The following is a 17,605-nucleotide window of genomic DNA, read 5'->3' on the forward strand; positions in this document are numbered from 1 at the left end:
AAAAATATTTTTTCTTTATTGATTTTAGAGAGAGAGGAAGGAAGAGGGAGAGAGAGATACAAACATCAGTGAGAGAGAACATTGATTGGTCGCCTCCTGCATGCCTCCCACTGGGGATCAGGCCCACATCCTGGGCATGTGCTCTGACTGGGAATTGAACTGGCAACCTCTTGGTACATGGGTCGACACTCAACCACTGAGCCACACTGGCTGAGCCAAAAAGCAGAATTTAAATTATTTGAATTCAAGCAGACTCTAGCATACATGTCTAGCTTTTTTTTTTTTTATCCTCACCCGGGGATATTTTTCCATATTTTGTTCAGATAGAGTGGGAGGGAGAGAGAGAGAGAGAAAGAGAGAAACATTGACGTGAAAGGGACACATCGAGTAGTTGCCACCCACATGACCCAACCAGGGCCGGGGACAAACTGCAACCGAAGTATGTGCCCTTAGTGGGAACCGAACCTGGGTCTCTCTGGACCGCAGGCCGACGCTGTAACTTCTGAGCCAAACCGGCCAGGGCCATGTCCAGCTTCTTAATTATAAACAGGAAAAGGACTTCATGAAGGTCAAGTCCATTTATGTTGCAGTTGCCAATGAGGGAGAAAGCACAGGGCAGACTGATACTTTGATTTTCGGTCTTTACTATAGCTTCTGCACAACAGCATGTTTTCACATCCTCTGCTTGTACATTTTGCCTCAATCTCCCCTTTAACAATAAACATTATGACTAAAGTAATAAAGCCAGGGCCAAATGAACCTTCTTTTATTGTAAATCTTATAATTAGATGTCTCTATAATGTCTCAGCTCAAGCAGAACCAACAATTGCCCAGAAATACAGCTATTAAAACAAACAAACAAACACCCCTCATTTTTGAAGAATCTATATAGGTTAGAAAAAGAAAAAGAAAGAAATGTTACTTTTGTAACTATTTTGGAATACACAATGGAATTTTTCCAATCATTCTCCTAAGAGTGGCTTTGATCTAAGGGCACCAATCTGGGAATGTCTCTAGCACTCACCTGCACAGAGCTTTCTGCTTCCATGTAAGTGATGGTGACAATGTCCTGCTCACTACTGTTGACTAAAAAATAACCAGACCCTTCCACGAGGTTAAATATTTCCTATGGAAAAACCAGACAAACAATATTCCATTCCTTTCTGTTTATAAATAATTCAAAGAAAATAACTTCTATCTACCTAAGAAAGAGTATGTGATTTAAAGATTAAGGTCAATGGACCAAAACCAAAATATGATTATTAAAGTATAACTCCTAAGGATATTGTAGCTAATTACAATATATGCATCTATATATCATGATTTTAAACACCTAAATGAGCTTTTTTAAAAAAATTTTTTATTTTTCTTTATTGATTTTAGGGAGAGACAGAGAGAAACATTGACGAGAGAGAATATCGATTAGCTACCTCCTGCATGCCCCCCATTGGGGATTGGGCCCACAACCTGGGCATGTGCCCTGACCAGGAATCGAACCAGTGACCTCTTGGTGCATGGGTTAACGCTCAACTACTAAGCTACACTGGCCGGGCCTAAGTGAGCTTTTAAAATTTTTATACTGTTAATCTTAATAACCTAGTACTCTCCCATCCAATATGATTCTATTTATTTATTCATTTTAATGCTCACTCAAGGATATTTTCACATTTATTTTCAGACAGAGTGGGAGAGAGAAGAGACAGAGACAGAGAGAAACATCAGTGTGAGAGAGACACATTGATTGGTTGCACTCGCACGATCCCAACTGAGGCCAGGGACCAACCACAACCAAGGTACGTGTGCCCTTAGCAGGAACTGAACTCAGGACTCTCTGGTCTGCAGGCCAACACTCCAACTGCTGAGCCAAACTGGCCAGGATCAAAATAATTCTATTTAACTACACCCATACAGCTTCTACCTTCACATCAGGGTGGTTATAGATAGTGGCATTCTTGGGCAGCACAGTTACATCATCCACCAGGAGCAGCTCCACAGCTGCAGATGTGGGCAAGCTGGAAAGTTTCTAGAAACGTAATAAGAACCACAAAGGTGAATATTAACTTTTAATTCTTGAACTCAGTGAAAGAAGATTCCAGTACTCTTTCCAGTGCCAAAGATAACAGAAGATAGAGATGCACAGTTCCCAGATTTACATCTATAAACAACTTTTTTTTTTATCCTTACCCGAGGACATTTTTTTGTTTTTTGTTCAGATAGAGTGGGAGGGAGAGAGAGGAAGAGAGAGAGAGAAACATCAACGTGAAAGAGACACATCGAGTGGTTGCCACCTGCATGACCCAACCAGGGCAGGGGACAAACTGCAACCCTTAGAGGAAACCGAACGTGGGTCTCTCTGGACCACAGGCCAACGCTCTAACCGCTGAGCCAAACAAGCTAGGGCTATAAACAATTTTTTAACATTTTTATTTCATTTGGTTAATCCTCACCTGAGGATATTTTTCCATTTATTTTTATTTTTATTTTTTTATTACTTTTTTTTTATCCTCACCCAAGGACATTTTTCGGTATTTTGTTCAGATAGAGTGGGAGGGGGAGAGAGAGAGGGACTTCGACGTGAAAGGGACACATTGAGTGGTTGCCACCCGCATGACCAACCAGGGCCGGGACAAACTGCAACCGAGATACGTGCCCTTAGCAGGAACCAAACCTGGGTCTCTCTGGACCACAGGCTGACGCTCTAACCGCTGAGCCAAACCGGCCAGGGCTCCATTGATTTTTAGATAGAGTGAAAGGGAGGGAGAAAGGGAGGGTGAGAGAGAAGGAGGGAGGAAGGGAGAGAGAGAGAGACATTGATGTGAGAGAGACACATCGATTGGGTTGCCTCCCAAACAACCCCGACCAGGACCAGGGATCAAACCTGCAACACAGGTAAGTGTCCTTGACACAGAATTGAGCCTGAGACCCTTCAGTCTGAAGGCCAATGCTCTAACCGCTGAGCCAAACCAGTCAGGGCAGTCATAAACAACTTTTAAAGAAGAACCTGAGCATGCAGGAGGCAACTAATCAATGTATCTCTTTCACATTGATGATTTTTCCTCTCTCTCTCTCTCTCTCCCTCCCACTCTCTCTAAAAATCGATGGAAAAATATCCTCAGATAAGGATTAACAAAAAATAAATAAAATAGGAAAAAAGAAACCAAAATAAAGATCGTGAAATTTTAGTTATTTAATTTATATTTCTTATATAAAAATCTCCACTTACCTTTGGACTTTTCTTCTCTGAATAGCCCACAAAATTGACTCCAATGAGTACAGTCCCTTTTATCTGATGTACTTTAAGGACCTGATGACCTGGAGACACACAGAAAAATACCCCATGAAACAGTAACATGTAGAATACAAAAGTGTCTCCAGAAAACCAAATTCTACCCTAATTTATTTCAAACAGTGTTTTGTTGCAGGGAGAAAATAAAAACACTGAACAGGGAAACACACAAGAATCAGAAAACTGGGTGTTTCTGTTGACTCTGCTACTATATTCCTATGTGACCCTGGGAAGCCACTTAATTTCTCAGTTCCTTTATCAAATGAGGAATTAGGCCAAGCAAAATCTAAAATTCTTTCCAGCTCTAATAGTCTGTAACTAGGCTGACAATGATGTATGAGGTCACTTTTGATTTAAAAATGAAAGTGAAAAATAAAGTGGGACCTTTTACTCTTCTAAACAGTTTTTATAAATGTAAATGTCATGTCAATTCCTTACTCAAAAATTTTAAATGGCTATTTCTTATTAGAACAATTCAAACTCCTTAAACTAGTTTTGAAGCCTTCCATAATCTGACCCTGCTTTACTTTGTTTTTCTTTTTTAAAAAATTTCACTAATATGAATCTGCTACTTTATGTAGGTCATTTATTTTATCCTCAATGCATGATAATCATGCTTAAATCTGTAAAGCCCTTTCTCATGATGCTACATCCATTCAATCATTCATTTATTCAACAAAGATTTACTGAGGGCCTGCTAACTGAGAGGTAATTAGGATACAGAGATGAAGAAGAAAACAACACAATCCTTGCCTTTAAAGAAACTCACAACTTAGTTGGGCATCTAAGGGGGAAACCAACCACCGCAATCCAGTGTGGTAAGTGCTATTGTAGAAGTATGAACAGAGCACATATATAGAGTATATAACAGCACAAAAAAGGACTATTTTCTTTAGGTTAGGAATATAGAGGGACAGAAAACTCCTAGGTCACTTGAGGAAGTTTTAGTCTAGTGAAGATGCAAGAAAAGAGAACATACAACATATGCAAAGGAAAGCCTTGTCATGGTTAAGAATCTAAAGTTATTGAATATGAGAAAAATGTAGCCCTGACTATTTTGGCTCAGTGGTTAGAGCATTGGCCTGTGGATCAAAGAGTTGCGGGTTTGATTCTGGCCAAAGGCACATGCACCTCGGTTGCAGTTCATCCCCGGCCTTGGTTGGGGTCGTGCGAGAGGCAACCAGTCAATGTGTCTCTCTCACATTGATGTTTCTCTCTTTCTCTCTTTCCCTCTCTCTCCATTCCTCCCTCCCTCCCTCCCACTCTATCTGAAGAAAAAGAGAAAAATGTCTTCGGGTGAGGATTAAAAAAAGAAAAATGTAGGGTATATGTGGGTGGTAATAAGAGGTGAAGCCAAAGTAGGCAGGAGTCAGTATGTTAAGCAGCAACATATGAATTTTATCCTGAAAGACGTGAAAGTCCCTGAAGACAGAGTGGTGACAGTATAGTCGGTGGTCAAGAGCATAGGCTCGCTCTGGCCGGTGCGAGGGTGAGCCTATACATGGCTCAGTGGTTAGAGTGTCAGCTGATGCACCACAGGGTCACGGGTTCAATTCCCAGTCAAGGGCACATACCTCTTGGTGCATGGGTCGATGTTCAGCCACTGAGCCACATCGGCCGGACTACCTTTAGGTTTTTTATTTTTATTTTTTTTTAATCCTCACCCGAGGACATGTTTCCATTTTTTTGTTGTTGTTGTTGTTCAGATAGAGTGGGAGGGAAAGAGAGGGGGAGAGAGAGAGAGAGAAACACCGACGTGAAAGGGACACATCGAGTGGCTGCCACCCGCACAACCCAACCAGGGCCGGGGACAAACTGCAACCGAGGTACGCGCCCTTAGCGGGAACCGAACCCGGGTCTCTCCGGACCGCAGGCCGACGCTCTAACCGCTGAGCCAAACCGGCCAGGGCCCTTTAGGTTTTTTAAAAAATGCAAAAAGTCAAGGATGAAAGTTGAGATATGATAAAATTTGAAATAAACCATTACCCATAAGGAGAAACTGAATGAAGAACCATTTAGCAGATATATGAAAGCATTAATAAATTTTCACAATACCATGTAATCGGGTCTGCCCACTGCCATCATCCTTTGCTACCATCTCCACTGAATTATAATTTTCGAAATGAGCTAGTGTTGCATTTGAGGATTTCCATTCTAGCATTAGTGAACTGAAATTATCAAACTTTCTCCTGTGTTCATCAAACACTGCCAGTTCCAGGACTGTGTCCCTTAGGCTTGATACAGGAATCTGCATTAAAATAAACAGAAAAAAAAATCTTAAGAGGCTTGGTAAGATAACCCTGAAGCTAGGGATCATGTTTTCTTCCAATTTTATTCTTTGACAATTTTCAAACCCCCAGATACGTTGAAAGAATAGTATAATGAGCCCTGGCCAGTTTGGCTCAGAGGTTGGAGCATTGGCCTGCAGTCTGGAGAGACCCGGGTTCGGTTCCGGCTAAGGGCACGTATCTCGGTTGCAGTTTGTCCCCGGCCCTGGTTGGGTCCTGTGGGTGGCAACCACTCGATGTGTCCCTTTCACATCGAGATGTTTCTCTCTCGCTCTCTCTCTCCCCCTCCCACTCTATCTGAACAAAATATCAGAAAATGTCCTCAGGTGAGGATAAAAAAAAAAAAGAATAGTATAATGAATACCTATACATACTTCATGTGGGAGTCACTATTTTCTTTCTCTCTTTCCCTCTACTTTCTCACCCTCTGGGTATCTTTTTTTAAATAGCAATTTATTTATTTATTTATTTATTTATTTATTTATTTATTTATTTATTTATTTCCATCACCATTTATACCCCCTATACCCTCCTTTTTTTGGTGAAATTACATAGGCATCATTGCACTTTATTCCTAAATATTTCCACTACCAACTATGTTATTGCTTATCATTATTCTTCATGATGGGTTTGGAGTAGAGGTAAATTCTATTACTTACTGATAATGCTAATAAAAGATTTGTAGGGAAGAAAATTAGCAAAACTATTTGGAAGTTATTTAGAGATCTCAATTATCTATTGCCAATAATTAAAAGCCAGCTAGGTACTGTAAGCAAAGTCACTAAGGCCCTAGGTGTCACTCAGTGTAGCCAATTCTAACCTAGTTCAATAACTTCGCAGACACTATCAGAAAATGAATAACAAAATAAAAGTTTCCTTGGTTTTATTTATTTTTAAATTATTTAAAAAACTTTTTCTTTATGAATTTTTGACAGAGAGGAAGGGAGAAAGAGAGCAAGAAACATCCATGAGAGAGAACATCAATTGGCTGCCTCCTGCATGCCCCCCACTGGGGATCGGGCCCACAACCTGGGCATGTGCCCTGACCGGGAATCGAACTGGTGACGTCTTGGTGCATGGGTCAATGCTCAACCACTGAGCGACACTAGCCAGACCAATTTCCTTGACTTTAATATGAGAAAAGATTATTTCAGACCATTTAATCTCTATAGCACGTAAGACAAAAGTGCCAAAAGTGCCAAGTTAGTTTGAAACACTGTACTTACCAGTTGTTTGTTGTGCTGTGGCAGAGGACATGGCTGGGCACCAGCTGGCACCTTATATACTGGGGTTACTGACATGCTGACAGGGTGGGCACATATGAAGCGTACCTGCACAACCTCTACAGCTGGACTAGGGTTCAGGATACCTGGGTGATTTCCAATGCGAAATGTCAGAACCTTTAAGGAAACACCAGAGCAAGAGATAATTGTGTGTACACATTTGATGTCAGTTGTGTCACTCTTAATGTGTTAGAATTATTCAAATTCTGGTATAGAGTCCCTTTGGACATTACAATCAAGCAAATTCCCTAAAGACATGATAGTTCTTAATTATCAGTGCTAAGAGAAACAAGCGACTTACGGAAATTTGAAGAGAGAAAAAGAGCATTAAGAAAATATAACTGGTCTGTCCGGTGTGGCTCAGTGGTTGAGCATCGAACCATGCACCAAGAGGTCGCTGATTCAAATCCTGGTCAGGACACATGCCCAGGTTGTGGGCCCAATCCCTGTGAAGTGCATGCAGGAGGTAGCCAGTTGATGTTTCTCTCTCCCTCTCCCTTTCTCTCTCTCCAAAATCAATAAAGGGAAAAACATTTTTTTAAAAGAAAATATAACTGATTCCCAGCTTGTGTAACACAGTGGACTGAGCGTCATCTCATGAACTGAGAGGTCCCGGTTCAGTTCCAGTCAGGACACATGCCCGGGTTGCAGGCTTGATCCCCAATAGGGGTCATGCAGGAGGCAGCCGATTGATGTTTCTCTCTCACATCAATGTTTCTATCTCTCTCCTTTTCTCTCTCTAAAAAATCAATAAAAACATATTTAAAAATATATATGGCCCTGGCCGGTTTGGCTCAGCGGTTAGAGTGTCCGCCTGCGGTCCGGAGAGGCCCGGGTTCGGTTCCCGCTAAGGGCACGTACCTCGGTTGCAGTTTGTCCCCAGCCCTGGTTGGTCGTGCGGGTGGCAGCCACTCGATGTGTCCCTTTCACATCGATGTTTCCCTCTCTCTCTCTTCCTCTCTCTCCTTCCCACTCTGTCTGTACAAAAAATAGAAAAATGTCCTCGGATGAGGATTAAAAAAAAAAATATATATATATATATATATATATGTACATATAACTGAACAATTCAGTTTTTTCTTCCACCAAATCTTTTTTATTTTTTATCCTCACCCAAGGACATTTTTGCATTTATCTTCAGATAGATCAGGAGGGAGAGAGGGAGGAAGAAAGAGAGAGAAACATCGACATGAGAGACACATTGACTGGCTGCCACCCACACGACCCCAACCGGGGCCGGGGACAAACTGCAACTGAGGTACGAGCCCTTAGCGGGAACTGAACCCAGGACTCTAGTCTGCAGACCAACGCTCTAACCGCTGAGCCAAACTGGCCAGGGCCCACCAAATCTTTTGTTACCAGTTGGTAAACAGTGAAAAAATTTAATTTTTGTTTCAACTTGTCTTTGGTAGCAGTACTAATGAATAACAGAATGTGGAAATAAAAAGAAGTTAGAGAGCTTCAAAAGGGGGTAATTAGGCCTGAAATTACTAACAGCTGGCCACATATACAATAGCATTCACTAGAGATACTAAAAAGAAGCTCAACTGATCATAGCACAGTTTTGAAGTTAAACTCCTACATTGATAGACCTGTTAGCCTGGCTAGTCTGGCTGTGTTTCATAGCCAAATACTGCATTCTCAACACTAGTCAAACTGCAAACCTTTGTTACTGATTTTTTTTTTTTTTCTTTATTGGTTTTTGGAGAGAAAGGGAGAGAGAGATTGAAACATAGATAAGAGAGAACATCAATTGGTTGCCTCCTGCATGCCCCCCACTGGGAATCAGGCCCACACACTGGCCCGGCTTATTAATGATTTTGATAGAAGCAGGGCACAGCTGTGGATGGATCCATCACTACCTCTAAAAATAATCAAAACTAATTAAACTAATGCAACGTACTTATCAGCACAGATCTGTTTCTTCAAAATTGCTAACCACAGATGACACTAAATTTTCCTTCCTCACATTCTTTGGAGGTGGAAAACCATATGTTCTCTACTCTAGACAACAAGGAAATAAATTACAGCGATAAAGTAGTTGAAATAAGCTTACTACTACAAAAAGATCTTTAACCTTTTAGTTAGTGAACTGTTAGAATTCTCAGATGAGCAAACCAAAACCTTTGGGTATATTTAAAGGACAGTAAGGTTTAAAAAAAAAAAAAGATCTTTTAATCAATAATTAGAATTTTCCTATCTGGTTTATAAACTAAATTCATTAGAATCTGAAAAAGAATGGCTAGACGTACAAAAGATTTGGAGTAATATTGCTAAAAGAAATGTTAGTAAAAGATGATTTTCCTACCTGTTCTCCTAAATCCAGGCACAGGACCCGGTAGATATACTGGTTCTGTTTTCTCTTAGCTGGTAGCCAGACTTGTGTTATTCCAATTTTCTCTGTCTTCTCCATGCTCAACTCCAAAAAGAACTGGGAAGGCTCCAAGATCCATGGACAAGGGCCCCCTTCAAATACCATTTCTTTCACAGACTTCCATGTCACCAATGCCACTTCCACAGGGTTTACAGCCTGATGACATTTAAAGAAATTAATCCTTGATTAGGGAATTCAACAGTTTTCTAAAGTAAAAAACTGGTTATCTTACTCTGCTGAAAATGACATTAGACTTCATTCCCAAACTAAGAAAAAGATACATAATACCTCTCATTTGGGATGCTTCTCAACCTCTGTACTAATTTATTTATTTATTTTTTATCTATTTTATCCTCACCTGAGGACATTTTTGCATTTATCTTCAGATAGAGCAGGAGGGAAAGAGGAGGGAAGAGAGAGAGAGAAACATCGATATGAGAGGAACTCATCAACTGGTTGCCACCCACACAACCCCACCCAGAGCCGGGGACAAACTGCAACGGAAGTACATGCCCTTAGCAGGAACCAAACTCGGGACTCTCTGGTCCTCAGGCCGACGCTCTAACCACTGAGCAAAACCGGCCAGGGCTGTACCAATTTATTTTATTTTATTTATTTTTTTATCCTCACCAGAGGACATTTTTCCATTTTTTATTCAGATAGAGTGGAAGGGGGAGAGAGAGAGAGAGAGAAACATCGATGTGAAAGGGACACATCGAGTGGCTGCCACCCACACAACCCAACCAGGGCCGGGGACAAACTGCAGCCAAGGTACATGCCCTTAGCGGGAACCAAACCCGGGTCTCTGTGGACCGCAGGCTGACACTCTAACCGCTGAGCCAAATCGGCCAGGGCCTAATTTATTTTTATTTAAATTTTTCTTTCTTTCTTTTTTCTCTGTATTAATTTTGATCCTACTTGTCACTCAAGCCTAAATCATGTCACCTTATCCATTAATTTGTTTACTTATTCCAGACCACGCCCATTTCTGCATCCTTTAAGCTCTTATAGTATTTATCTCTACCATTTATTTAAAATATATATATATGTTTTTATTGATTTTTTTTTTAGAGAGAGAGGAAGAGAGAAATAGAAAGATCAATGTGAGAGAGAAATCGATCGGCTGCGTCCTGCACACTCCCTACTGGGGATTGAGCCGGCAACCTGGGCATGCGCCCTGGCCAGGAATCAAACTGGGACCTCTCAGTCCATGGGACGATGCTCAATCCATTGAGCCATACCAGCTGGGCTACCATTCATTTTTATACTTACTCATCTCCTAATGCTATTTAAACGTGCCAAGTGCTTCATATGTATAAGTCTAATAATTTTAGTTATGTTCTCTAATTATGTAAACTTCTTCAGAGAAAAAATATCTTATGTCCAAATTAAAAAAAAGAATTTCTATACCCAGCTGGTGTGGTTCAGTGGATTGAGTATCATCCTATGGACTGAGAGGTCCCTGTTGGATTTCCAGTCAGGGCACATGCCCAGTAGGAGGTGTGCAGGAGGCAGCTAATTAGTTTCTCTCTCCCATTGATCTTTCTATTTATCTCTCCCTTCCTCTCTCTCTAAAAAATCAATAAAAACATATTTTAAAAAATAAAATAAAAAATAAAGAATTTCTATTCCTCACTGATATTTAGTATAATGTTGTGCACATAAAAGGTATTGCATAAATACTGAATAAGCATTTAAAATTGATATTTTACTAGAGTATCAAAGAAATTATTCCCTAAAGTATAAAAATAATACATCTATACATTCATCTTATTTCTCAAAGACTTCTCACCTCATTCAAGTATACAGAGGAATTATATCCCATTTACAGTTGAGGAAACGAGTTTTAGGAGAATAAAGTATTCTCAAAGTGTAGGTTATTTTTGTATGACACAGTGTCTACAAGAGTGACTAAGTCACAAAATAAAGTACAGAGTTGAAGCAATCACTCTAAAAATGTGCCCAGCTGGTGTGGCTCAGTGGTTGAGCATCGGCCCAGGTGGTCACTGGTTCAATTACCAGTCAGGGCAGATGCCCAGGTTGTGGGCCCGAGCCCCAGTGGGGGTCATGCAGGAGACGGCCAATCGATGTTCTCTCTCACTGGTGTTTCTATCTCTCTCCCTCTCCCTTCTTCTCTCTAAAATCAATAAAGAAAAAATATTTAAAAAAATAAAAATGTAAGCAAACCATGCTGTTGTATTTCTTTCCTGAACTAGTCAGTCATATTTATTATCAAATACTACTAAAATTAAACATTCCTATGTCTAATGGAAATATTCTCTTAAATAATGTAGATAAAATTCAATTCACCATGTATTTATTGATGGCCCACTAGAATATAGTAACAGAAACCCAAATAAGGTCCTGCATGTAAGTGTCTAATCACTACGTTGCACACCTGAAACCAATATAATATTGTATGTTAACGATAATTTATTTTTATTTATTTATTTATTTTTATCCTCACCTGAGGACATTTTTCCATTTTTTGTTCAGGTAGAGTGGGAGGGAGAGAGAGGAACAGAGAGAGAGAGAGAAACATCGATGTGAAAGGAACACATCAAGTGGCTGCCACCCACACAACCGACCAGGGCCGGGGACGAACTGCAACCGAGGTACGCTCCCATAGCGGGAACTGAACCCGGGTCTCTCAGGACCGCAGGCCGACGCTCTAACCGCTGAACCAAACCGGCCAGGGCTATAATTTAAAAATAAATTTAAAAAATTAGGTCCTGTCTCACAGCCAAACTCATAGTCTGGTAAAGACAGATTTGAAGTAGGTAAAAAGTGTTACAAAAAGCAAAATACAGAGTGCCATACAAGCCTCTGATAGACTTCACTAAAGGCCTCCCTGAGAAAGCAAAACAAAAAGTATTCCTTTTTTCCTAATATAGTCCAAAACTAATCAGATTGACTGAATTGGACAAATTAGAAACTATATCATGTACTGAAACATAATATTGATAAGAAAGGTAGAACACTTATTTTTTTCAGCAAGTAAAGGGAAGTATGTGTAAACAAAGCACTGGGTAGAAAAAGAAAATCATCTTACTTCCTTTCCTTTGTATTTATTTATTTATTTTATTTTTCTTCTTTATTGATATTAGAGAGAGAGAGAGAGAGATGGAAACACTGATGAGAGACAACATCGATTGGCTGCCTCCTGCATGCCCCCCACTGGGGATTGGGCCCACAACCTGGGCATGTGCCCTGACCGGGAATCGAACTGGCAACTTCCTTTCCTTTAAAGTTAGTTTTTATTCAGGGGAAATCCAATTTGTAGACACTCAATAAATATAAAATAAGGCTATGGATAATAATAAACGCAAGAAAAAAAACCTAATGAAATGACAGTGAGTCACAGCTAAGCACTTTCGCTTAATTAGGCAATTAAGAAAATGAATGAAATATGCCCAAATCATATGTTTAATACTTATGCACAGTGTATAATGAGGCCAACTTAAAATGTTAATTTTAATGATGTTATCTTTTTAAAATTGATAACTTAGGTGCTCTACTTCCTGGGAGCACACCTATGCCTTTCTTCCCTCTCAGGTGTGCATTTCCTAAACTCTAAGGGTCCCCATGAGACTTGCAACTAGGAAGCAATGGGCAGCAGCAGCTTATCCTGGGCTTAACCTTTGGAGCTGTCTCTGAGGCCCCCTTTTCTATGACTTTCCAGTGAGCCGACAGCAGCCCTGCCTAGGCTCTCTCCTATTGTTTCTTCTATCCTAGGCCCTTCCTTGTATCACTGTCCCCAGCTTTAATAAATATACTCTTAAATAAAAAGAATTACTAACTTATCTTGCTTCTTTCATTAGAGTTAACTTTTCCCTTATGGGTGTCTCCTTATGCCAAGAGCATTAAGTTAGGGTTTGTCATTATCTATCAGCATGAACTTATAGACATCAATTTTAGCTACTGAAGTGTGTAGAAAGTATACCAGGCTCTATCTACTTTTATTCTGAACCACCACCTGTCATAATGTCCCAATTATAAGGGACCAATCCTAAGGGCCCAAAATAAAAACTGTTGTATTAAAATCCATAAGTACAAAGGGTAAAAGATGATTGACTTCCCTCACTAGGATAAAATGTTTTCTTTCAGAATTCTTTTTTAAAAAATATGTTTTTATTGATTTTTTTAGAGAGAGAGATACAAACATCAATGTGACAGAGAAACATCAACTGGCTGCCTCCTGCATGCCCCATCCTGGGGACTGAGCCTATAACCCTGGCACATGTCCTGACCAGGGATAGAACCAGGATCTCTCAGTCCATGAGATGATGCTCAATCCACTGAGCCACACTGGCCAGGCTCTTTCAGAATTCTTCAAAAGAGAGTATGCTAACATTTTATATCTTATTCAGGGTGGTGATTATAGAGATATGTGCATATGTAAAATTTTAAATAGTACCTTATTAGTGCGCTTTATGTACTTTATTATACATATTTTATATCTCATAAAAAAGAAGAAAGGGGAACATCTAAAATTTGCTGATACAACTTAAAGATATTCCTGTGGCAGAAAATGAGGGAGCAAACTCCCAGATACTCAGGTGTGATGAGAGAGCTGTAGCTCTAAAAACAAGACAGTGGTAAGTAAAGAGAATACAAATATCACTGATCTTGAATAGAAATCACAAGTAACTAGGAAGCCCCTAAGTTGACATAGTGGGGTCCATGAAAAGATATGCCAGTTCCTTACCATGAAACATCTCACCTTTAGGGGTTCATAAGCAGCAAATGTGGCACTGCTTTCCAAGTATTCTTCATATTCATTTATACTCACTGTTAACACAGTATGCCCCAGAGATCTGGCTGCTATATGTGTACTGGAACAGTGCTTTGGTCCTGGTCTTTGAATACCTGCAAATCAAATAGCATGACTTCAGTAGGGAAATAAGCAGTCAGTTCTCAAGGAAATTAGTCTATAGAAATAAAAGGATCACCCTGGTCAGTGTGGCTCAGTTGGTTGAGAGCTGTCCTATGCACCAAAGGGTTGCCCGTCAGGGCACATGCCCAAGTTGTGGGCTCAATCCCCAGCAGGGTGTGTGTAGGAAGCAGCCGATGGATGTTTTTCTCTTTCTTCCTCTCCCTTCCTCTCTCTCTAGAATCAATAAAAACATATTTAAAAAAAAGAATTTTAGCCAGGCTGGGTGGCTAAGTGAATTGAACATTGTTCCATCTACTGAGAGGTCCCAGTTCAATTCCCAGTCAGGGCACATGCCTGGGTTACTGGCTCAGTGCCCAGTAGGGGGCGTGCAGGAGGCAGCCAGTTGATGTTTCTCTGTAACATCGATGTTTCTATCTCTCTCCCTTCCTCTCTCTCTAAAAAATCAATGAAAACATATTTTTAAAAAAGAATTTTAAGAAATAAAAGAATCTTTTTTTTTTTTTTTGGTACATGTCCCTAGCAGGAACCGAACTCGGGACTCTCTGGTACGCAGGCCAACGTTCTAACCGCTGAGCCAAACTGGCCAGGGCAAAATAAAAGAATCTTAATACATTTAAAAAATATTGATATCCCATATTAACTACTAGGCCCCAATTGTTTATACCAAGTTGATATAAAAATCTGTTCCTTCTGTTAACAGATATATATCATGTAAGCCACAATTCTGTGTATAGTGAGAATACAAATTTGAACAAAGATCCTAACCTCAAGGCATATATAGTTTAGAATAAAATGAACATTTGCATAAATTAAAATATTAGTAGAGCCCTGGCCGGTTTGGCTCAGCGGTTGGAGCGTCGGTCTGCGGTACAGAGAGACCCGGGTTCGGTTCCCGCTGGGGGCGCGTGCCTCGGTTGCAGTTTGTCCCCGGCCCTGGTTGGTCGTGCGGGTGGCGGCCACTCGATGTGTCCCTTCACGTCGATGTTTTTCTCTCTCTCTCTCTTCCTCTCTCTCCCTCCCGCTCTATCTGAACAAAAAATGGAAAAATGTCCTCGGGTGAGGATAAAAAAATATATATATATATTAGTAGAAAATTATAAGCATTATAGAAGTTTAGAAAACAGAAAGATTACTTCTAGCTGGAGAACTCAAGGAAGATATGTAGAAGAGAGTTTCTCAAGCTTACAAATGAATAAACAAAGATAGAAATATAAATGTGATAAAAATGAATACATGAGGGAGGTACAGTATATGGAAAATTTATTTATTTTTTTATCCTCACCTGAGGATATTTTTCTATTTATCTTCAGATAGAGTGGGAGGGAGGGGGAGAGAGAGAGAGAGAAAAAAACATCAATGTGAGAGAGACACACTGACTGGCTACCTCCTGCACAACCCCGACCAGGGCCGGGGATCAAACCTCAACCGAAGCATGAGCCCTTGACCTGAATCGAACCCGCGACTCTTTTGGTCCGTGGGTAGATGCTCTAACCGCTGAGCCAAACTGGCCAGGGTGGTATATGGGAAATTTAAACTAAAGTGGTTGGTTTAGCTAGAGCTATATATGAAGCCAATGTATAAAGTTAAGAAAAGTAGATTGGTTTATATTGAAGAGGACCTTGAATACGAAACTAAAAGGATTTTGGCTCTATTCCACTGGCAAAATATTTGAGCAGAAAACTAATATCAAATTTAAGTTTCACAAAGATCCATCTGACAGCCACAATTATAAAAGGCAAGAACAGTTAGGAGGATGTTGTTGTATTCTAGGTGAGAGATAATGAGGGCCTAAAAATTAGAAGAGAGACCCTGAGATTAAAGGACAGGAGAGAGATGTGAGAGATACCATATAGTATAATTAGCAAGGGCAAGGGAGAAGGCCAAGTTGATGGCAATCATATAGATGTACCGTGAGAATAAAATGAGTTAATATATAAAAAGTATTCAGAAAAGAGCCTAGCAAACAGTAAATACTAGATGCTACTACTGTCATTAATAATGATAAAAAACAATGGTGATCAGGATTAAACATTACGTTTAGTAACAGAAAATGATGTTGATCTTCATAAATAACTTACTCATATTCTTTGTTTATTAAAAATATTTTTTCTCTTTTTTAAATAAATTGTATACATATTAAATGGTACTACATTTCTCTTAGAAGAGGTATGGTGTACATGTATGTGTGTATGTGTGTGTATACACACACACATATATACACACACACATATATTATATATTTTTTTCCTCCTCACCTCAGGATATTTACCATTTATCATTAGATAGACTGGGAGGGAGGGAGAGAGACAGACAGAGAGAAACATCAATGTGATAGAGCCACATCAACTGGCTGTCTTCCACACGACCCAACCAGGGCTGGGGACAAACCGCAACTGAAGTACATATCCTTGCCGGGAATCGAACCCACGACTCATTGGTCCCTGAGCCGATGCTCTACCACTGAGCCAAACTGACCAGGGCAGTATGGTATACATATTAAAGAAAGAAAGAGGAAAAGAGCTTGAGACTAGAAACAGAAGACCTGAATATGAATTAAAAACTAATATTGTCTAGCCACAATGAACCCTGGACAGGTTATTCAATTTCTGTGCCTTTGTTTCTTTTTTTAAAAAATATGTTTTTATTTATTTATTTATTTTTTAGAGAGAGAGGAAGGGAGAGAGAGAAACATCAATGTGAGAGAGAAACATCCATCAGCTGCCTCCTGCACGCTGAGCCCAAAACCTAGGCATGTGCCCTGACTGAGAATCAAACCAGGACCTCTCAGTCCAGGGGACGACGCTCAATCCACTGAGCCACACCGGCTGGGCTGTTCTTTCTATATTAATTATAACACTTACTACAAGGCAGTTGACAGCATAAATAAAAGTACTGTAAAGAAAAGGTAATATGTGAATTTACAATATAATTTGTAGTTTCTTAACGATGATTTGTCCTTTAATTCAAAGACAAAGAAAGAAAAGAGAAAATAAGTCTATTCTTACCTTCTTTGAGAAGAGTAAAGACTCCTTGCTTATCCATGTTTAGATTCAAAGATAAATGAGAGCAGTCTGTGAACGCGATGGCCTCCTTGGTCTCCTTATTTATGTGATACATAGCAATGGGGATTTCTATAAGCTGGCCAATCTCCACATCAGCATGAAATGGTAACAGTTCCATTTTGTTCAGTTTCAGGACATATATCTAGAGGAAAAAATCCATCTTTCAATAAAGTTATGTTAGAAAAGTCTTAGATCAAAGTATTCCTTCAATATTTAAATACAGACACACATGAACATATATGTATGTTTTCTATACAAAAAATACTATATATATATTCATGTGTGTGTGTATGTGTGTGTGCAGTAGGCACTGAACATGTCACTCAGTTCATTCCTTGATCAGTTGATTAGGTCTCTCTAAAGCATCTAACACCACACAGCAAGCAGGTTCTGACAAATTATGTCCAGTGTACAA

At 39.8% G+C, this 17,605-nt stretch overlaps 1 protein-coding gene across 1 annotated transcript in view; it reads right to left on the reverse strand.

The window, feature by feature from the left end:
- NUP210L (nucleoporin 210 like) overlaps window positions 1-17,605 on the reverse strand; it is a 103,107-nt gene that overhangs the window by 44,659 nt on the left and 40,843 nt on the right. The window contains exons 13-20 of the mRNA XM_036272454.1: window positions 17,134-17,332; window positions 13,955-14,100; window positions 9,166-9,387; window positions 6,801-6,974; window positions 5,342-5,534; window positions 3,224-3,312; window positions 1,919-2,023; window positions 1,025-1,126 (exon numbers count right to left, since the gene is read on the reverse strand). Of these exons, the coding sequence (XP_036128347.1) occupies window positions 1,025-1,126; window positions 1,919-2,023; window positions 3,224-3,312; window positions 5,342-5,534; window positions 6,801-6,974; window positions 9,166-9,387; window positions 13,955-14,100; window positions 17,134-17,332 (1,230 nt within the window). The remainder of the gene's footprint in view (window positions 1-1,024; window positions 1,127-1,918; window positions 2,024-3,223; window positions 3,313-5,341; window positions 5,535-6,800; window positions 6,975-9,165; window positions 9,388-13,954; window positions 14,101-17,133; window positions 17,333-17,605) is intronic.

This window comes from Molossus molossus, unplaced genomic scaffold (assembly GCF_014108415.1).
Source record: "Molossus molossus isolate mMolMol1 unplaced genomic scaffold, mMolMol1.p scaffold_m16_p_20, whole genome shotgun sequence".
In the NCBI taxonomy this organism is placed as follows: Eukaryota; Metazoa; Chordata; class Mammalia; order Chiroptera; family Molossidae; genus Molossus; species Molossus molossus.